The 23,604-nt window shown below is 30.4% G+C and overlaps 4 protein-coding genes across 4 annotated transcripts; 2 read left to right on the top strand and 2 right to left on the bottom strand.

Moving 5' to 3' along the window:
- Nucleotides 1-1,724: 1,724 nt before the first annotated feature.
- Nucleotides 1,725-3,962, top strand: GO595_005227 (Mac 1; the record flags this gene model as incomplete). The annotated part of the gene is made up of 1 exon (XM_067918447.1): nucleotides 1,725-3,962. The coding sequence occupies one exon, from the start codon at nucleotides 1,725-1,727 to the stop codon at nucleotides 3,960-3,962; it is 2,238 nt and encodes a 745-aa protein (XP_067774777.1).
- Nucleotides 3,963-5,629: 1,667 nt separating this feature from the next.
- Nucleotides 5,630-8,962, bottom strand: GO595_005226 (transcription initiation factor TFIID subunit 1; the record flags this gene model as incomplete). Its single annotated transcript, XM_067918446.1, has 1 exon — nucleotides 5,630-8,962. The coding sequence occupies one exon, from the start codon at nucleotides 8,960-8,962 to the stop codon at nucleotides 5,630-5,632; it is 3,333 nt and encodes a 1,110-aa protein (XP_067774776.1).
- An 8,075-nt stretch (nucleotides 8,963-17,037) lies between these two features.
- On the top strand, nucleotides 17,038-17,760 carry GO595_005225 (uncharacterized protein; the record flags this gene model as incomplete). Its single annotated transcript, XM_067918445.1, has 1 exon — nucleotides 17,038-17,760. The coding sequence occupies one exon, from the start codon at nucleotides 17,038-17,040 to the stop codon at nucleotides 17,758-17,760; it is 723 nt and encodes a 240-aa protein (XP_067774775.1).
- Nucleotides 17,761-19,036: 1,276 nt separating this feature from the next.
- On the bottom strand, nucleotides 19,037-21,115 carry GO595_005224 (vacuolar protein sorting-associated protein 52 A; the record flags this gene model as incomplete). The annotated part of the gene is made up of 1 exon (XM_067918443.1): nucleotides 19,037-21,115. One exon carries the CDS (start codon nucleotides 21,113-21,115, stop codon nucleotides 19,037-19,039), a length of 2,079 nt encoding a protein of 692 aa, XP_067774774.1.
- Nucleotides 21,116-23,604: the final 2,489 nt, after the last annotated feature.

Here is a 23,604-nt window from a genome sequence, read left to right as displayed (position 1 = left end):
TGTGTGTGTGTATTGAAGAAATCTTATTTTTAATTAATATTCAACGTATCAAAAGTACAGTAAATTAACCTTGAATTTCATAGATAATTGAATGTTCCCCTTGTTCCTGCTTGTACCCGGTTCATGAACATTACCTTAAAAGTTAGGGGCAAAGGGCAACTGGGCAACAGATTTTGGCAACAGGGCAACATTAACAGCGTATTTTGGGCATGTGTATACAAACATCCCCCTAATAATTCATGTATTTTATAGTATGTTCCTTCCTAGTTCTTATATGAGAATATATAAATATAGAAATTGATTTAATAAGCATAAAGCATTTTGCCGATTGCTTGTTGCCGATTTGCCTTTTGCCCTCAACTTTTAGATGAATGTTGTTCCCCCCGGAACATCCAGGAACAGGGAACATCATTTTAAAATATAATTTTTGAAGTAATATGAATTATCATTATTATGTTAGATATATATGTGTATTCAAAATACTAACTTTTAAAAACCTAATATTTATCATTATCATGTAAGGATATATACTCCAAAATTCAAACATTCAAAAAATAAAATCAGCACATAGCAAAGTCTTAAATAATTAATTTTTTGTAATTAAACCGGTCCTTGTGACAAAGTAATTCTGCAAATGATATATCTTTTTATAACCGGGCTGAAATTCCGAAGGAATGGAGGCCCCGCTGTGTGTGTGTATATATATGGAAATACTTATAATGCAATTGAGCATTTCATTCCAAGAGAAACATTGAATAGTTTGCCTGTATTATCAGTGCTGAGCTCTAAACACAGTTTACACATATATACGCTCGAAATCACTAACCGTCGTCATAAAAAGACGATGACATTGAAGCTGTTTTTCATTGGAAGCTCTTCCATACAACCACACAAAAACTCCTTTCACAAAGTTTTTCACCAAGTTCAAACCGTTGAATATTTTTTCAAATTTGAAAATGGTTATTGTTAACAGTTTACGACATAACAATTTACTATCAGAATTTTCAAAGCTAATTACAGTTTTGATTCTTCTTCACTGACAGATCTGTCTGTAAAACCTCGAGGTTCGATGTCATCATCTCATAAAAACCATGAATGAACTCAATGACATGGATAAATTAAGTGATGACATCGACTCTTATTAAGATTCATCACCAAGTAGCTGTACTAAGAAAAAAATTATCATTGGCGCATCAATTGGTATAGTTGTTATTGCAATTGTAATTATCTTAGCTGTTGTTTTAACATCTGATTCAGATGCTAAAGCACCTACACAAGATAGTTCCTCTCCATCTTCTTCAACATTTACTCCTGCAACTCCTACACCTGCAATCGACCCTACGTCCGCTCCAACACCTGTAATCGACCCTACGTCCGCTCCTACACCTGTAATCGACCCTACGTCCGCTCCTACACCTGTAATCGACCCTACGTCCCCTCCAACACCTATTCCATTACCTGATTTGAAATACATTACATTTAATCCAAATGGTGGCGAAGGTACAGAAGTTAAGCAAGTACTTAATCAAGGACAAATAATTTTACAATTTTCCATAAACTTCACGAAAGAAAACCATTACATAGGCGGTTGGTCCACTCAACCTAATGGTGCAGATATTGAATTTCCATATGTTGTGGAAAACGATGTTACTTTATATGCGAAATGGTCTGAAGTCGAATTCCCTGTTCAAATCAGTTTCCATGATCTCGGAGGCATTAACTTTATGTATCCATTGAATATCACATCTATAACAATAGTCGATAGTATACCAAATGCATATCGACGTACTGGTTATAACTTTGGTGGTTGGTACTATGAATACAATTGGACAACACCAGTTGAGTTCCCTACTACTTTCAAACAAAATCTCACATTATATCCGAAGTGGGAATCTCTTACACAAGTTGATGGTGAAATTACTTTCGATGGAAACGGCGGTGAAGGCACTTTAGATTCATTACGATGCGATGCTACACTTCCTGTAAATGAAATGGCAAACACATTCGCACCACCATCTAATGATGTATACTTTGATGGTTTCATTGAAGTTACAACTGGAGAAAAGGTTAAATTCCCATATAATTTCAAGCAAAATGTTACCTTCAAAGTGATTTGGACCAAATATATTTATTACGACATCACATTCCATTACAATGATGGAACAACTAAAGATAAAACTGAAACATATGTAAATGGAACTATTGTTAATGAATTTGTACATCCAGTTCGATCGAAAATTTCTTTCCCATATACTATCACTCAATCTCTTGAGTTATATGCTCGAGATTTTTATTCCGATGAAACAGTATCATTCGATGCTAATGGAGGATTTGGTACAATGCCATCACAATCATATTCTATTGGTGATCTTGTTAATGATTTTTATTCAACTTTTCATAACTTTGGCTATGATTTTGCTGGATGGTATTCATCAAAGGAATGTACTGAAGATACACGTGTTGAATTTCCATTTACATTCACTGGTTCAATCACATTATATGCAAAATGGGTTGAAAACATTCCATCAGGTTATTTCCTTATTAAGTATAATATGAATGGTGGCGAAGGTGCAGTTGAAGGACAACTTGTTTCACTTACTGATAATTCTATCAGAGTATATCTCGACAGACCACCAAAACAAATTACTAATGATGGTAAAGCATTTGTTGGATGGGCATCAGATCCAACCCTTAACGAATGGACTTTTTTATTCTCGTATTACCAAGTGTTTTCAAACAAAGGAGAAGACAAAGGAATTTGGAATTTATATGCACAATGGTCAAATGATTATTGGACTGTTACATTCGATATTCAAAATGGAACTGGGGATGTTGAACCATTATATGTTGATAAAAAGAATCACTTAAACAGTGAAGTATACTTCCCTAACTACTTAAACAAAATCACCAAAAATGAAGCTCCATTAATCGGATGGAGTCGCACAGCAGGTGCTAAAACCCCAGATTACTATATAGATAATGCATGTTTCAAAAAAGGAACAATAACAGAGGATATAACACTTTTTGCAGTATATGAAGAAAAAGTAAATGACAATGTCGGCGGAAATAACTTAAAGTATAGAGGTAAAACAGTTTGGTTAAAGGGAATTACAAATTTCACCAAAGATAGACTGGTATTAATGTATGCTAATACAGATGTTTATACAATTCCATGGATCAAAGAATATGACTCAGGTAAATGGTGGGACTGTAAGAAGCATTATCCATCAGAATGGGGAAGTGATGGTAATATGTGTTGGGCCGCTGCTGCATCCAATGCACTTCACTGGTTCATAGAGAATAACAAACATTATATCGAAAAATACTATAAATTGTATCCAAACAAATCTAAAGTTAATGGAACATATGGCGGTGAATGGGATAGCGGTGTATTCGATGATTTTCGTAAGAATTGGCCTAATGATGGAGGCTATGCAGTCAATGGATTTAAATGGTACATTAGTGGCTCTGAAACAGTTGATAATGGCGGATACTTTAAAGATGTATTCGGTGATGCACAGTTAGCATTTAACAATCCAATAAGAGTTACAGGTATATCACGAAAGCAATTTAACGAAGTATTTACTCAAGCATTCGAAAAGAACTGGTTCACTGGTTTTGGCGCAGAATACTGGGGCGGTCTTCATGCAATGACAATATATGGTGTGAAATATGATGATGATGGATGGATTAGAACTATTTACTTCCAGGACTCAAACGACTATAAACAATATACATCTAATGGGAAGTACTCAAGAGGAATTAGAAAGGCAGCGATTCAGTATTTCGATGAAAATATACCTGATTCGTACACAGGAGATAAGGAAATGTACCCGAATAAGAACCCAAGCGCATTCTATGCTGAAGAACTCCATATTAAATTTGTTGATACATTCGACTTAGGAACACAATATTGGGAAGAGTTCTTTGAGAAGCATCCAGTACCTGAAGACGAAAATTGAAATATTTCATATCATGAAAGTAAATAAATGTTATAAATATTTGTAATTTAATTTATAATTCATTCTGTGTCCAAAAGAAAAGGTTAAATACATATTTAAAATATTTAAAAACGATTCAAACGAAGGAAAAAGAAATGAATACAAATTTCCCAAATATTATTGAGAATTTTAAATGGTATATATCAAAAGACAAAATAAACAAAAATGATTGTCTGATTAAAAAAATGAAAGAAAAGAATTTTGATGATTCATTCAGTAAAACTTTGGAAAACAATGAAAACGATTCAAACGATTCTTCGAGTAAAGAACAGAATGAAGATGAGAATCCAAATGAAATTGCTAAAATAATTCGAAATGATGCAATAGAAAAACTTCAAGAAATATCATCACAAACAAACTTTGATTTTAACCAGAAAATTGAGCCATCATTTTATGAAAGATGTTCATTTATTAATCAATATAATGTTACATTAGTTGATTATGCAGCATTTTTTTCTTCAGTTAAATGTTTTAAATATTTACTTATAAATGGTTCTGATATAGAAAATACAGGTAAATATGCAGTTGCAGGTGGAAATCTTGAAATCATTCATTTATGTGAACAAAATCATTCAACATTTAAATGTGCATATGAAGCTGCAATTGAATTTCATCGAAATGATATCTTTAAATATATTTATGAAAATCAATTAGAAGAAACATCCACAATATCAGTAAATGCTTTGGGATTATGCATTAAAACAAAGATTCTAAGTTGTGCTAGAAATAAACATCTAAAATAAACCAGGTCGCCACTTTATATAATTTTTTACATCAATTTTAAAAAAAATGGGAGAAAAAAATGAAAAATTTGAATGAATTTTTTTTTCCTGGTGGGTTTCAGGTTCTCAAATCATGACAATATAAAATTCAACATAAATTAATCATGAATGACTGGAAAAAATAAATTTTAAAAAAAAATCGATTAAAAAATATATTTCATGAGTTTATAAAATCTTCTGATTTAAAAAATAAATTATTGTATAATTCATGGAATGCTTACATATGGAATGAAAAAAAAATAAAAAAAATATGTTTTTTGGGAGTTGAAGAACCTCTACATGTTTATACAAAGTGAGATTTATCGTTTTTATCGTTATGTAAAGTTTACAAAAAGCCGACCAAAAAATAATGGATAAAAAATGATCATGAATAGGTTAAAAACATAATGCTTACGGTGGTTTCAGACAAAAATTTTGATGTTTATTTCTAAATGAAAATTTCATCATTATATTGGCTATTTTATGGATTGCTTGGAACTTTGTTAAAATTGCTCAAAACTATAATATCTTTATAACAGCAATCCCAAAAAATTCTTCTTTCCTCCCCCTCCGGTGTAAAGAATTTGGTCATACAGAAGACAAAGATATCTTATTATCAATAATTTGAAGATGTAAATACATTGCATCCAAAAAAAAAAAAAAGGTTTCAAGATCCATCACTTTTACCCTTCGATTTTAAGGTCAACTAAAGCTCGATCTAATTATTCAGTTGTAGAATCGGAATAACGAAACTTCAAAGAATTATTTCCTTTATAACGCAATTGTTTGACAAATTATATCACTGAATCCATCCAAAAAAACAAATATTAAACAGCATAATTTACTAATCAAACATATTCACTCTATTTAAAAGTTTGGAATTCTTTTTTCCAGCTTCATAAACCTTTCCTTATGCCGCACAATATTCTTATCGTATTTTCTACTGCATTCTTCGTTCGTCAAAGGCTTCAGCGCCTCCATATCTCTCCAGAAGTCCTCTGCTTTTTTATACTTTGCATCTTTTGTTTTCTGTTCTATTTCTTTATACTTCTGCAGATGGTTAAACTTATTAAACAGGTTCAAATACTTACTGCAGTAATGGTTAAACTTTTCGATTGGATTTGATCCTTTTGCCTTTTTCTTTCGTATGTTTTTATCGAGTTTCGTTTTCCTGTTATGATATTCGTCATCATTTTGTTCATCGTTATCATAACTTTGATCTTTTGCGTTACTATTATATGATCTTTTGCTGATTTGTCTTTCGAATTCATGGAATCGTTCCGCCGCTCGATTTATTTGTGATTTAATCTTCGGAGAAAACACAAAACAATATTGGCTATTGTTCTTGTTGTCTTGTACCAATAAATCTTCAGTGAAATAATTGTCAAACTCTTTGTACGGTGCATTCGTTGGCATTTGTTTTGTACTTAATTTCCATTTCTTGATCTTTTGAAGATTTTTCTTCCGCTTCTTATACACATCTTCGCGAAAGTCTAATGGTGATTCAGCGGGATAAACATTCGACTTCTTGCGCTTTAATTCTTCGATCTTCTCACGACGTCGTTCCCAATTAATGTTTAGCTCGAGGCCATTCTCTGTGAACGAGACATTAATTATCTTCGCAATCGTTCGACGTGGGACATTTTCGAACCCTAATGAATCCCAATCGACATGACTCGGATACGTGTAAATACTATATGGACGAAGTTGCGGGGGGTCATCCATGCTGACGTTTAATGCTTTGTCTTGTTTTTCGGTCCCATCGTCTTCGAGATTATCCAAATCTAAATCGACGTCATCATCATCATCTAAATCATTATGGACAACTTCAAGGCCAAGCTCATCCAATAACGCGTCGTTGCCTGAATCTGCTTCACTTTCGTTCTCATCAGATGATATATATATTAAATTAGAATCGAACGTAGATTGGTATTGAGCCTTGTATTTGTCAAGGGAGGCTTGATATACATTACGTGGGCCTCGAGCATAGCGATCTACAAGGACATTGTGTTTAGCGGATTCATCAGATAGATCTTTCGAATGTGTGGCTAACTTTGCCAAGAGTTGAACTTGCTGCCATCGTGTTAAAGTTTTGATTTTGGATAATGGAACACTAAATTGCATAAGATTATCTTTCAATTCATTAAGTGTAAGTGTTCGAAGATCTTTGTTTGTTGAAGCTATACGTTCTTTATACGTTGGTGCGCTTTGCCCTGTCTTAGACCTCCGAGTTCTCCTCCGATAAACTTGTCCATCTTCTGCATTAATTGTTTCCATAGCATTTGATCGAAAAGCCCCATCAAAATTCTTGGTTTTAGACCAAGGAGTTTTCATAAGCTCTATTTCTATCTTAGAAGCTATAAGTTGTGTAAGTGTTCCTTTAAGTTTTTTGATTTTTTGAAAAACTCGTTCGGAGGACGTTAAGATGTTCACGCCACTTTTCTTCAACCGCCATAAACCGACGAGCATTGACTGATACGAACAAACGTCTTCCGGCGTAATGTTAAGTGAATTGAAATTTTTGTCAAGTTCTTGTTTCGTCATTGAAGACTTAAGTTCCCATATACGTTTAGTCTGTTCACGTGAGAAAATGGCATAATTTTGTACAATCTTACGAAGTTTAGTTTCGTTCATTTCAGGGAAATATTCTTGTTGAATTTTGGCAAGTGTAAATCGATTTCGACCTTTATATTGTTTTGTTCCTCGAAAAATATTAATAAGCATTGCTTTCGTGAACCTTTCAATAAACTTTTGCGTCTCTTTTAAGCTAGGTTGCATTACGACTTTAAGAGGTTCAAGCATCCCAGCACAAAAAATCGCATTAAATTTTCTGACATAAAATTGCTTATCGTCTTTGGCACTTTTGATAAGCAAAAAGTCATTTTGATCATGAAGCTCATGACGAAAAACTGGTACACGATAAAGCAAATTCGTTATGGCTAGTACACCTTTGTTGTTTGGTATTTGTGCAGTAAAAGGTGACTCATCATCAGGTTCAAGAATCTTCATCGTTTTATCATACTTTGGTGGAGTATCATTTGGGTTTTCTTTATGCCAGTAAGTAATCAAGAGTGATGACATTCCAACATTCATCATTAAAGGTGGAACTTCAACAGTATGTTCAACAACATATACAATTCCATTACGAGCACTGAGGTCATCAAGCTCTTTAAGATATGGAGAGATCAGGTGTTCGTCATCATGTGGTTGAGTATCTACAATTCCGACTAATTTGAATTCTTGATTTAATCGACTTTGTAAAACTGAAGGACGAAGGAATTTAGGCCGATGAAAGTTCTCAAAATCTTCAACAGTAGGCTGAATGAGTGCTAAAGAGAGTGCTGTATTCGAATGTTGAATATCAACATTTTTTCCTTCTGTTTTTTTTGTAGTAAGTTGCAGATAATAATTATCGTTTGGAGGAAGGATTTCCAGTTTATCCCATTGCCGAAGTGATCTTTTCTTTCTTTCACCAGAATCTAATTTATCGGAAAGTACAATATATTTGTCATTGCGATCAAGTATTAAAGGAATATTTTGGTATTTTTCAATGTTCCAAATTATAGACCATTGACCTTGAGCGCATTGTTGGTTACTGTAAAATAAGGTGATTGGTGTATTTTGTGGTTTTGGTTTGCCGTTCAAATTTGGCATGGGAAAGACTTTTTGGGTAACCTGACTTACGGGCTGGATTCGACGTCGTAAGTTTGATCTGATAAATGCATTTTGTTCTTCAATATGTCTTCTTTGCATTTCAATAGACATGTCTCTTGATGGCTCGTTTACCCATTTCTCTAATTCAATAAATTTGGTGAGTTCAGTTTTCCTACCTGTATCTATTTTTGGTTCAATTTTTGGTTCTATTTTCCGCGATTTTAGTTCACTACATCGAATTGGACGACTGTCAACAAGTGTGAGTGGAATTGTTGGACCAAAATCTTCGTATTCTTTATTTTTTGTATTGGACGTAAATGAATTATTAAGTGTTATAATTGGCGTGGATTGTTCTGAATCTGGTGGAGGCATTTCTTCTTGGTCAATTTGGTTTGGACAATATTTTTCTTGAATTTTTCTCCTCGAGCCTCGAAACGAAATTGACGTAGTTCGATGCCATTGATCGACTTTAGTTTGAAAATCACCCATGACATCACGTACTTGATCTTCGGAACATACAACTGATGTCAATTTGAATGGATTCATGAATCCATGTAGCTTTATCGTACTTGGCTAAATATGAACAGAAATTCCAAAAACTGAAGCAGTTGAATTGTATACTTTATCGAAATGTGACCAATGATAAATTTATTTGGTTGTAAATCTTAATAAAATCAACAATAACTTGAGATCTGAGTTCTTTTGTTTAACTTTTTTGATATAGATAAGGTTCTTTTTGGGGATAATTCATTAAATGGCTGTGCCTTATTGGAAAAAATTTCATGCATGAAATAATAATTCAAAAATTAAATTTTAAAGAAAAGTTCAGATAAACATATCCATTATATGCACACTATTCATGAAAAAGTTAATTAATATTAATCTTAACTTTTCATCAAAAATTTGTACAAAACTTATATGTATTCTAATGGAACAATAGGCGAAGCCAACAAAATTTAACAAATAATTATCTCGAAAGTATAAATTATGAATTAGATCTAAGGCATACAAGATCAAAACATTAACTCTTTTTTTAAAATGAGATATTATCCCAATTGGTCTGAAAAATTATTCATAGAATTAATGCCTATTTATCAACATCTTGTTGTGGTTTCAATTGTCGTTATATTTAAATAGCACAACTTTCACAACTATCTGTTCGAACAAACATTTACTTGTAATACTCAAGTTTCTAATAACATAAAAACTAAATTTGCAACAGATCTTTTGATTATGTATATTTTCAATGTATTGGCTAATAAATTTATTAAATATATTCAGGTTCCTATGCTCTTTCCGATTCATGTTTGTCAAATAAGAACTTTACACAACCTATCCAGAGTAGTTCCACAAATTATAACACGGCTGTTACTATAGGGCTTAAAAATTGTTATACTATGCCCACGATATTTAGATAGAAAAATTCTAGAACATGCTTTATTAATCCTCATCTCAGATATCTTTCATATTGATGGTATGATTCACCTAAGAGAAGCTTGTGTAGGCGATTCTATATAATTTAAAATGATAGGAAATTAAAAAAATTTATTATATACATAATATTCATATAATATTCATAGCTATCCCGAGCTTAAATTTTTTTGATTTTTTGATTTTAAACAAATTAAAAACAATTAGTATATTTCAGAAAAAATAAAATTGCATACTAAGCGCAATATAAATCAATTCCCTTCAATGTAATAGAGTAATGATTTTTTCAATATCTTTAAATTGATAAATTATTATTCACCACTTCCAAAGTAGGCAAATAGTTTCTAAAAAAAACAAAATAATCATTATGAGAATATCATTTTTTCAGCAAAAAATTAAATATCTTTAATTAAGAAAAATTATAGTGACCGTTTAAAATTTTGATCCCCAATCAAATGAAAATTTGGTTAATTTCTCTCCTCGGGTGAAAAAAACCAACCCATTTACATCATGAGATGATATTTGAATCTTAAAAAAAATGATTGCTTGTTGTTTATGTTTTAATGTTAAAATTTCCCATTTTTGAAGAAACCGTTTAATATCAACACATTTGATTCGTTTGTCATAAAATGGGTTTACCTCCTCGTAGGTGGGTGATTAAAAGAAGAAAAAGAATAGAATGGGAAAGAGAAAATATTTATCATGGTTTCCAAACACCAAGTGAGAAAGAATTCTTAGCAAAATCTTTAATACTTGAACAAATTTTTATGAATCTACAGATTGAAAATGTTGAAAAATCAGTTGAATCTTCATTAATGCATTATGATAATCGTTATCCAGAAACATTTCTTTATATTATTTGTAGTTTATTATATTCATCATATAAAATTCACAATAAAAATCCAAGTTTATATATAATTTTTTTAAAATTATTTGAAGTAAAAGTTCAAGAAAGTAATAAAAATCCAAAGAATATTAATATTTTTGAATATTTCTCACAGCTTTTAATTAAATTACATACACAAGAATCAAATTTTCTTTTGGAAAAATTGATTGAAGAACAATTAATCGATCCGAGAATAAAAATTCTGGAACATTATATTTTGCACACAATATGTCCACTAACGAAAATTTGCAAAAACGATACACATTGTTTTGGGAACAGTTTGATAAAAATCGTGAAGAACTTTCAAAAAACAATTGGAAGCTTCATAGGAAATATGTGAGAGAAGGAGTTAACCCAAATAGTATTGCAAAAATAATTCGGAATGATGAAATAGAAAAACTTCAAGAAATATCATCACAAACAAACTTTGATTTTAATCAAACAATTGAGCCATCACTTTATGAAAGATGTTCATTCATTAATAAAAAAAATGTTACATTAATTGATTATGCAGCATTTTTTGGATCAGTTCAATGTTTCAAATATTTACTTATCAATGGTGCAAAAGTAGAAAAAACAGGTAAATATGCAGTTGCAGGTGGAAATCTTGAAATCATTCATTTATGTGAACAAAATCATTCATCATTTGAGAAAGCATATAAAACAGCAATCGAATATCATCGAAATGATATCTTTAAATACATTTACAATAATTTTAAATATCCTTATAAAAAATTAAAAGAATTAGGAAAGAAATGTATTTTATGTCATAACTTTGAAATTTTATCATTTTTAGAAGAAAATAACATGAAATTAGATGATATACTTATTGATGAATCAATTAAATGTGGTAACTTATATATAATCATACATTTTACTGAAGGAAATCAGATATCAAGTTATTTGCAAATTTCGGTTGTTAAAAGAAATAATTTTGAAATTTTTAAATATTTTTTAGAGCAAAAAGGATTGAATATCAACATATGTGATATAAATTTTTTTTATATGATGTTTATGATAATAATTTAGAATATCACTTCATTATTTGGAATTAATTTAAAGTATTTAGAACACCTTTAATGTATGCTTCTATAAGTGGAAACATAGAAATTATAAAACTGCTCCTCCAGCAAAAAATTATAAAGATAAATGCTAAAAATATTAATTTTTATCTTTCGAAATTTATAATACTCATTTAGATTTTATTAATGATATGTGAAAATTATTGAAATTATTTAAAACAGCACTTATGTTTGCATCTAAAAATGGTCATATAGAAATAGTTAAATTACTTCTTGAACAAGAAGGAATTGATATTAATGCTAAAGATATTTATTTGTTTTATTTGAAATTTATTTCAATAATTTGATATTCCAAAATAATATTTGGAAATTATTTAAATTATTTAGAACAGCACTTATGAAAGCATCTTCAAATGGTCATACAGAAATAGTTAAATTACTTCTTGAACAAAATGGAATTGATATTAATGCTAAAGATATTTATTAGTTTTATTTAAAATTTGTTTTAATAATTTTATTATATTTCAAAATAATATTTAGAAATTATTTAAATAATTTAATACAGCACTTATTTACGCATCTGAAAATGGTCATAAAGAAATTGTTAAATTACTTCTTGAACAAAAAGGAATTGATATTAATACTAAAGATATTTATTTGTTTTATTTAATAATTATTTTAATAATTTAATATTTCAAAATATTATTCGGAAATTATTTAAAATGTTTGAAACAGCACTTCGGTTAGCATCAAAAAAAGGTCATAGAGAAATTGTTAAATTAATTCTTTCATATATGAAACAGAAAAAATGATCACATCTAAAAATCATCATTGAGATATCGTTACATTATTAAGTAACTACAAAGTTTCAAGAAAAAAAGGGGTTTTACAGATAAATATATTTGAAAGTCATATGATTAATAATAAAGATACCTCATTTTCATCAAATTTTTGAAAGCAAGTACGATGATTTCTCATTCATTTATTTCTATCGTTGTGAAAGAATATTGTGTGATATTTAATCGTTTTTCAAAACAAAAAAGTCGTTTAAAAACATTTTATTCAAAATTACCTCGAAACAAACGAAATATTTTAAATAATTCAAATCACACTTCTTGATTTAAAAGATAGTGCGACCACTCGAAACCAGACACAGGAGGCAGTGTGGGGAAAAACCATAAACAAATTGAATTTCCGAAAATTTGTTTAAAGTTATTTAATTTCCCTTCGTTAAAAGTCGAAGGCTCAACGTTTGCTATTGTTTCTAATGTTGTTATATTGGAACAAATTTGTGGTATATAAGAATATCCAAATGATACGAGTGATATTATTATAACAACTATAACTATTTCAATTATTATTGTTATGACAAGTGGTACATTATATCCCATTGAAACAGCGATAACTAATAAAATCCCACCAATTATGAATAATATTGTTGAGTAAAAAATTACAAGTAAAAAGGATTTCATGTTGTATAATGCAATACAATTCCCCATTGCTGGACAATGATGGTCAAATCGAAAATAACATTTTTTGCATATCGAACAATGATGAGTTCTTTGAGGTTTAGGCAAACCACATTTTTCACATCGTGGAAGCGCTTCAAGTTCTGTGGTTAAATCATGTAAATTTCCATCTTCGTCAAGAAATCCTTTTTGATGTAATTCACGTGCTAATGATCCAGCATCAAGCCATGAAGTGCGAACATATGCCCAGTACCAAATAATTGCCACTATACAATATATTGGTAAAAAAACATAAAAAACAATTCTGGTATTATTTGAAATGGTAAACAAAGGAACAAAAATGTAATATGAAATAACAAAATGATAACATATTGAAAATAAAAATAGGAAAATCCGTGCGAAAAGATCAACAACTGTGATTGGAGAAAATGGAGAGAAATCGAATTTCATTTATTTGTAAACTATTGAAAATCCCTTTATTAAAATTTTGTGAAACGGTGAGCTCACCCGACCAGATAAATCTACGGTTAGTATTGAACATGCCTGAAATGAAAAGAATGACTCAGAGATTGATTAACGAATTTAAACTTATAGACAAATGCATGCCATATATCGTGTAAATTCTTATTTTTACAAATGTTTTATTTAAATATGTTTAGTTTGAAGGAATTTTCGTGAAAAATATTTGACGATCAATAACCGTCGCATATCGCTTTTTTGATGCTTAACTTGATGTCCAAATCAAAATGTTTAATGTTTTCCCATTTGATATTGATTCCAATATTCAAGCTCAACGAATGGAAGAAATCACTCAATGGATACAACAAAAAACAAATGAAACCAGAATTAAAATTGATAAATTGACAAAAAAGATTGAAGAAAAATTAAATTTAATAAATCAACAAAATGTCGATCTTGAAGAATGTTATTCAAAGTTTATTAAACAAAGAATGACTGAATGTGAACGAAGTTTAAATCGAATTTTAGTAAAAGAAGAAGAAAAATATATTGAAGCACAACTTCAACGAATAACATTTTTAACAGAGCAAATAAATGAAAAGAAAAAAATATGTAAAAATACAATGAATGAAATAAGTTCTAAACGAGAAACTTTAAAGAAGCAAATAGAAAACTATACACAATTCACAAAAACAGTTGAAAATAACTTTCAAATGCGTTGTAACAATTTCCAAAAAGAACAAATCGAACAACTTAAAAAACAAAGAGTTGTTAATTTTTTAAAGGCCAAACAAGAACTCCATCAAGAAATTCAACATAAAGTCAAAGAAGAAAACAGAAAACTTGAACAAAAAATTAATAATTACGAAGAATCAATTCAAAAACTTAAAACAGAAAAAGATATTTTATCAAATAAAATACAAACAATGACAGAATCAATATCAAATATACAAAAACAGATAATAATATCTATAGATCAAAAGCCTAAGAAAACATTTGATATATCAAATTTCGAAATAATTAACGTTCTACCTGATTTTCAAAAAACAAAAACAACATTTAATAATTTGCTAATACTTACGCCTGTACATTCATTAACAAGAAGATTACAAAGTTCACCAAATCATTACTTCTTTTCATCGTCCAAACCATATAACAACTGAAAAAGTTGAAGATGATTTTAACGGTCGACTCTAAGTGAGTCATCAATCGGTTATTGAATAGAAAAATTCAAACAAAATAACGGTTTGTAATGTGCAACTGAGTCTTCGAATTGTGTTACAAACGCTCTCTGATGGATTACTTCATTTAGTTATATTAATGGAAACATTCTTCGACTTTAGCTTTGGAAGTGACGAATTTATATTTGATAATGTCATTGAAAAAATTGATGATGGCTTCCCAAACATTCTGGAACAAGAAACTAATTGTACATATCCTGACCCAGTCGAACAGGAACCACAACAAGAACAATTTGACATCTTTGGTGATATTTTCTTCAGTCCTGAAATAATGAATCAAATCAAACATTTTGATATGGTACCAAATGAAGCTCCCAAATGTCCAACTGCTCCTGAAGCACAAAAAGCAATTAGAAGAAGGAAAAATTTCACAAATGAACAGCGCACAATATTAAATGATTGGATAAGAAATCACGACACGCCATATCTTTCTAAGTCAGAGACCAAAATTCTTTCGAAGCAAACGAATCTCACCACCCGCCAAATACGGACATATTTTGTTAATTATCGATGTCGTAATGGTAAAACGAGTCATAAGTAACAACAATTTCACGTATATATAATAAACAAATAATATTTTCATTTCAGATAATTAAATTACATTTTATGAAATTTCATTTGATGTTACAAAACATTCCGTTCACTCATTTTTGCGCACATTCCCCAAATTGTCTGCGTCAAAAATCGCTTTTTTCGTCCAATTCTTCGATTTCGGTGCTCAGCTTTTCTAAAACGGCACTTTTCAGCTTTTCTAAAGCGGAGCCGTTTACCGCTTCGATCGAGTAAATTCTTTCGCCCATTTGCTCGCTCAGAAGTTTCTCTTGGTACTGCACAAGGTTTAGCTCAAGTAACTCATACAGCGCTCGGAGAGCTGAAATTAATTCTTCCTCAGAAAAGCATTCGAACAAATCACAAATCGATTCAAGACCACCATTCAACGCTATTTGATCTTTAAGCTGCGGATGGGAATAGATAATTAATTGCGAAATACACAACGATGCCGAAATTTTGTTATCTGTGGAACTATTCAGGGCATATTCGATAAATAACTCATCGAGATTTTGTTGTACCACAATGTATTCCCAGTTTCTAGGTATTAAACATGCAATTGTATAAAAAACAGGAGATATATTGTCCGTCAACTTTTTCGCTAAAATTGGACGAAAACAATTTAAAAATGTTCGCTGACTAAATATAAATGTATATCCGTCATGTACATATGCAAAAACACAACGATAATAATAATACGCATACTCAGGATCAATTACAGATGTGCAAATTTGACTAAGTTCGTTATGAATTTCAAAATGAGAACAATATTGGAATAGTCTGGGCGACTCTAATATTGGCGCAAGTGACCATAACGTCATCCTTCGAACAATCGTCGAACTGTTCATCAATGTAAACTTCAGAATTGGAATAAACTGTTGAATTTGGTAGTGAAATTCCTCTGTGCGATCGTTGATGAGCAAGAAAAGCATTTTATAACCAGGCGAATATTCTTTATGATATGTGCAACTAAGGAGATATTTCCTAAGATAATCAAAAATGTCATGTTGTCGAATTAAATAATATTGACATTCAGGACTAATTGATGCATAATTAAAAAGTGCATGAAGTGCTCGCTTTCTGATGTTCATTTCAACATAATTAAAACAACAAAAAACTGCATCAATTAGTTCTGGGGGTGTGAAATTCTCTGGATGTAAATACCACATATATTGAATAAAATGAAGAGTTTGCTTGCATAGGCCTGGCTCGGCTGATTTAAGTATGAGAAGAAGTCCATCAATAAAAGGATTTTGAAAAAATGAAATGTCAAAAGTAAATTCTGGATAACATATGCATTTCATGAGATTTTCCATATCACTTTCAATACAATGTGCATTTATTATGGAATCCACGATTCTTGGACCTTCAAGTTCAACAAACTGTTCATAAGAATATGGCATTTCTTCATAATACAATTCTTTCTTTTCTTCTGGTTCCTTAGGTACATTTCTGACAAATCTTGTTTTGCTTATTTTCCCTATTTTGAGCTTTGCTTTGTAGCCAATGTTCATTGAACATTGACTGTGATTTGAAAACTTTATATGAAATGTCACTTTTCTATATGGAGGAACTTGATTTTATTGAAGCTTTTACAGAACCAGTTGTAGCCGATGATGTTCTTACTAATCCACTTTTAACATTCGATTCATATAAAGATTATGTTGTTGAGAGGAATATGTGTCAACTTTGTGGATGGGCAAAATGTCCAAATCCTGTTGTTTGTAAAGATTGGCATGATGCCCCTATATTCTGCTCACAAGAATGTCAATTTAATAGTCAACAATTTAAATCTAGTTTATGCCCACAAAAAACAGATGATACCATTGGACCAATTATAGAAAAATTCTCAGATCAAAAACCTCCAAAACCACTTAAATCAGCTCGCTCCACAGAAATAGATGGGTATAATGTTCGTGTTGGTCCATATCGAGATCATCTGAATCAAATCGAACGTTGGTTCGGAGGTTTTAAAGTTATGCCATTAAAAGGATTATCAGAAGCGCAAGAGAAAATATTCACGATGACTAATGAGCGTCTAAGACCTGTTGGCGTAACTCTCAAACGAACACCAGATAATCTCTTCTTCTTCGGAAATATTAATACAAAAGATCCAAGCATACTCCTTGAGGCAGACGATACTCTCAAGGACGCGTTTTCATATGCGATTTTGGAAGTTATGACTGATACTGATATGAGACCTGCGATAAATGCAAACAAAATTCCATATTCACTTTATGATGATATTCGCCAGATTATAATTGATTCTGAAAAAGATGAATTTTAACTAAGTGTTTGCAAAGTAAAAATTGATAATTAATAATAAATGATACAAATAATTTTTTTGATTTTTTTACTATTTAATCACATGAAATAAAGGGAAAAACCAAATTTTGTTGAACATTATGCATTTTGATCCATATTTTTGTTTTAATGAAAATTTTTATTCAACATTTACTTCATTTTTAATTATTGCATATGTTTATGCAAATATGAGTTATTCGCCTTGATTATCTAAAAGTTTAAAGAATTTTTTAAATTTATGAAAATGTAATTTATTAATAAATGGTTTTCTTTTTATTTAAATTAAATTTTCATCATTACCATAACTAATTTCTTCGAATTTTGGTTCAGCTGCATTACATGTAGGAAACAATGATTTAATAGGTTCACTACAATATTTTATAAATATTGAGTCTATCACATTATTTTGCACTTCGATAATTTCCTTAGAATAAAAAAGAATAGCTCCAAAAATTTTTTTAATGAATTCTGTTTTTCCATTATTTAACATTTCAACGTCATAAACAAATTGATATTGATAATTTTCAAATTTTTGGGTTCTTCTTCTATAAGCTTCTTCATATTTTTGTATGTCTTTTTTATTCTTTTTTGCTTTTTCATAATTTTTAGCTTCTTGAACTTTTAATATTTTGTTTTTCTTTCTTTTTTCCCTAATAACTTTTATCGAGTTAATAATTTGTTGTTGTTCATCAAAAATATTTCTCGTAAATACTTCAATCAAATTACATATTTTTAAACATAAAGCTCTCATCTGTTCTCCTTCAAATTTGTGTTTTTTTGTATCTTCATCAATTAGTGATGAATGACTCATAACATCACCCAATTTACTCGAAACATTTCCTATTCTTTTAATCATTCCCATATAATCATTCACCGCATCTTGAAAAGTAGATAACATCTCCTGATAATCCTTTAGAATTTTCTCTTTTTCATCAAATAACAAATCATTTTCTTTATCTTTTATTGTACCAATTCCTATAACAAATCTTTTTTTTGTTTTCCTAAGAAACCTCTGCATCTATATTTTAATAATTATTAAAAAGTTAAAAATTAACCATTTCATATTTTATGTAATTTCTTTGTCAACATAACAAAATCCTTGAAAAAAAATAACATAAAAACGACGAATTTTTATTATTTTCATCTTTTATAACACAAAAAATTTTTTTTGTTTATCATTTTAATTACAAATACACAAAAAAAGTTTTAAAATTATTTACAAAACCAAATGAAAAACATTAAAAAAATATTAAACTTTATTAAAACGACTCTGTCAAAGGGCGGATATTGCACACAAGTTGTTGTGCCGAAAGCATATTTACGAGCCATGGAGGCGAAGCACCTCTTACCACTGATCTACACAGCTGGTCGAACTTTGCCCAATACAAAACAAGTCTTTTCGCTAACAATTGTAAGATCGCCATTCCGTTTTGAAAATCGTCGAACTTCATAATTTGTGATTCCGCAATTTGCTTCATCTTCTTTACATGGTTTTCCTTGAATTCCACCGCTATCTCCTTCAGCTCACTTTCGCCGATAGCTATCGGCAACGGTTCTTCTCTCGATTCCAATTTCGTAAACGCCTGCCTAACGGTCTCCACGAGTTTCTTGAAGTTTGTAACGAGTTCCAAATCAACAAAATGCATTGTACAATCATTTAGTTTTTGTTGGAATAATTCTAATAATACGCAACCATTGATTGTTTGTAGTGTTGATAATATTAAATAATAATTGTTAATTAAAAAAATAACCGATAATTCTGGTGACTTAAATCCTCTTGCAGCTCTTTCTAATAAGTCAATAACTGATGCACTTATCGCATGTAATTGTGACGTCATCATATCAGAAATATCATCAATCATAAGTTGTGATAATGAAGCGGAAAACTCTGAAAACCTTCGGGCCATCGCACTCGCATAATGATCTGTAGCTTCGTTTTGATGGAAGATTCTGAGATCAGCATTTTCGATAGCCGCTAAATTCAACGCAATAATTGAGTCAAACCGTTCGGACAATTTGTGTTGAACTGATGTCAAATGCTGATCGATTTTGAAGATTTTCCTTCTTTCCATTTCGGCCTTATGAGCAATTGCGAACCGAAGTAACAAAATGACGCAAACAGGATCAGTAATCTTAGCTATTAAATCATCCATAAACCCTTCCAAGTATTTTGTTGTCGGTGCGAAAATAGGAGCAGTAATGTTTTCATCGCTAAAGAATTCAGAAGCAAAAACATGTTCAGCGGTAACATCATCAATTAAAGATTGATAAAGTGACCTAACAAGAGCTTCCACTGGATATGAATCTTCAGTGAATATTTGCGGTGGCGCAAGTGCATCATTTAAAAGGCGTTGTCGATCACCAAGAGAAAAAAACAATGTCGATTCATTTGACGATATCTTCTTTGTCCTGAAAAATCCTTTTTGCGATGATGGAACAATCGTTTCGTCCGACATCGAAATTTGCGCCATTTGTTTCGATAGTTTTTTCGTTTTCGATTTAAATGTGCTGGAATAGATTTGCGAAACAATGTCAACATAGTATTGGCGCGTGGAGTGCTCTACGTCGGGCGAATTGTCTTTGAGGAATGTGAAAAGTTTGCTGCATCGCATCATCGCATTTTGGATGGAAAGTTTGTCGCGTGGCGGTGGCTTAGTGTTATCGCGCGAGCGCTTTGGGTCGTGATATGATTGGAGCTCATTGACGCATGAAATGATCCATTTTCGAATATGATCAGTTGCGCGAGATCGAAGTACATTGATGGTGACTTTGGCATCTTGAACTGCTTGGCTGTTGCAGATGTCTTTGCGCTGAATAAATTGGATTTTGGTAACGAGTTCTTGAACTAATTGTTGATATGCTGGACCAACTTCCATATTGGTGATTTTATCAACAAATTCGCGAGTTACACAACAATTACGTGTAAACTCACTAAGACATACATCAAGTGCTTTTCGATTATTTAATTTGATGGTTATCTCTTGTGATTGATTTTGAAGATTACACATGTCTGATGAAAGTTGTCCTAGTGAGCGCTTGAATTGTACAAGTAAATCTTCCATGGATTCAAGAATGTTATCACAAGATGCAATTTCATCATGAAGACGTTCAACACGTGGAATTTGTCGAAGGTAATCATCAATGGATTTTAATTCTGCTATTTCGAGCTCTTTTTGAATATCTTTGTTATAATTTTGAAGATCAACACCAACTTCAAGGACTTCACGAACAGAAGGTTCAGAAGCAAAACGCTCAATATCTTGTTCCATTTCATTAAAATCGACTTCTTTAGATGTAATATCAAGCGTTTGTGGGAGTTCAAACTCTCCTTCTTCCATCCAATTATTGTCAAAACCGTTTAATATCGACGATACAAATTCCCTCGCTGAAACGACCGTTAATTAATATAAAAGAATTTATCCATTTATCGGATAGGAGATAAGTAGTCTTCTTCGCACATACATAACATTTGTCAACTTCCAAGACAAGATAAAAAATAGTTTATTAAAAAAATGAATTGTAATACATTACTTAATTATTAATCAGTAATCTTTTAGAAAGTAAAAAACAACTTTTCTTACAAAATTCCATAAGATCTCTTAGAGTTAAAACTTTTTGATCAAAGGATTTTTTTTTGATTTTCATCAGATCTTATTGGATTGCATCAGAACGCAACATCAACAATTTGTGGAAAAAAGCTGAGCGTAGATTGAGAGATAATATGAATTTCGAGATAAATGCTTCTGTTTGCTGTTGAGATTTTAAGTGTGATTTTCTAAACGTACTTAATATGTTGAATGCTTTTTTTGTTATCTCACTTTCTGTTGTCGATAACAAACCTTTAATTCAAGAAAATTGCTCCATAGATTTAACAAAATATTTCGACATATATGAATATCAATGTAAAAATTGCCCTTCACCATTTACATCTTTTAATGGAAAATGTCAATGCTCTGAAACTACTCCTTTTTATAATCCATCAAATAACTCATGTGTTTCAAATTGCCAAAAAAATTTAACAGCTGGATATGTTTGCCTATTATCAGAAAATGATACACAAGAAATTGATTCGTTAATGCACAATGAAGAAAACATGATTTTTTATGATTTAAATCATAATGGGAGAGAAGGAACTCAAATAAGTTGCTTGATAGATTTGAGTTATCAAAAATTTATTGAAGATTCAGCAAAAGAATGTTATTTAAACCATTACAGCCAAAACAGTTGCGAAGCACTCCTTAATGCATGCGTTCTAAATGCATTTTCAGAGGAATCTACATATTGCCAAATAATGAAAATAATCTTTTCTGATAACATAATAACTGGTCAATACAACTACCGCGATTGGCCAACCAATTCAATTTTTTATAAATTCAGACAGAGTTTCAATCAAATTCAATCCGAAGATTATGTATCAAATAATTTCGATTACAATTCCCAAATTGATATTTACCTTGCGCGCTTTTCACGTCATGGAGAATATAAAGGAATGATGCAACTCAAGTCCAATCTTCAAAAATGTGGTTATCGTGATTTCATTGGACAAATTTGGCGTAAATTTGGAAATAACTACAATAGCAAATGTAACTTTAACCTCACAGAAATTATTGATGAGGAAACTACTGATTTTTTTGAACCTTTTATTTCAGATGGAAATGACAATAATTTTCTTCGGCCAATTCCAGTTTTGGTAAAAACATACCGACAAAACGGAATTAATGTGAATCGCGAAAACAACAAAAACAATTATCAATTTTTCAGAAGATTTTTTTTATTTGATAATTATTCAACAAGAGAAAGCAATCGAATTATTCAATATGCAAAAGATATTTCATTAGTATTTGAAGTTCATAAAGATGATCATAAAAGAATTTACCCACCTTATATTGAAATTGATTATGAGCAAATGTATTTAGAAGAACTTAGTTCATATGATCAAAGATTTTCTTTTCATGTAAGTTATGAACTTCAAAATGATTATTTTTGGACATTAGTTATTGTTATATATGTTGTTTCAGCAATTATTGCAATATCTTTTTTGTTGTTTCATACTGTTTTTAATATCCGTTCGAATATTTCTGATGGATTTAATCGATATTTCATAATTGATTTTTTTGGAAAATTTTTTGATTATTTCGGAAACGCATTTTTTGTTTCAAGTTTTTTAATTAGTTTTTATATTTTATGTGCATATAAATGGTCAAAATCTGTGAATATATTTTTGCTTGAAATTTCTGATTATAATTTTTTCTTTGTAATGCTTTGGATTTGTGCAATATTTAAATTTATTGGTGGATTTTTATTAATTCTTTATTTATCAATTGGAACTTTTTATATTATTGATTGGGAACAAAATGATACAAAAAATTCTTATTTAAACCATCAAAGAAGAACTGTTATATGTAATGAGTGGATTAAATTATCAAAATTGCGTTCAACATCTCTGAGTTTTACATTAATTTTAATTGTTTTTATTATGGAAGGATTAAATGTAAAACTTTATACATCTTCAATTCCATCAATTGAACTTGTAAATAATGGAGAGAATTATGAAATAATTAAAGTGGGATTAACTTCTTTTATTTGGATAATTATAACTATTGTTTTTTGGTTAGTAAAAAGATTAATTTGGAAATGTTCAACAAATCCTTTTCATAACTTTCGAAATCTTTGCATTTCATTAAATATATCAGTGTTTATAATGAAATCAAACACATATGGATTTTTAATTCATGGAAAAAACAAAAATATGAACAATTTAACAATTGATGATTCATATGATTATGATGATGGATCAGATACTGAAATTGTTGATGAAAAATCGATT

The sequence above is a fragment of the Histomonas meleagridis genome, assembly GCF_020186115.1.
Source record: "Histomonas meleagridis strain 2922-C6/04-10x chromosome Unknown contig_32, whole genome shotgun sequence".
Taxonomy (NCBI): Eukaryota; Parabasalia; order Tritrichomonadida; family Dientamoebidae; genus Histomonas; species Histomonas meleagridis.
The sequence above is the reverse complement of the archived record's forward strand: the minus strand, read 5'-3'. Positions and strand labels throughout refer to the sequence as shown.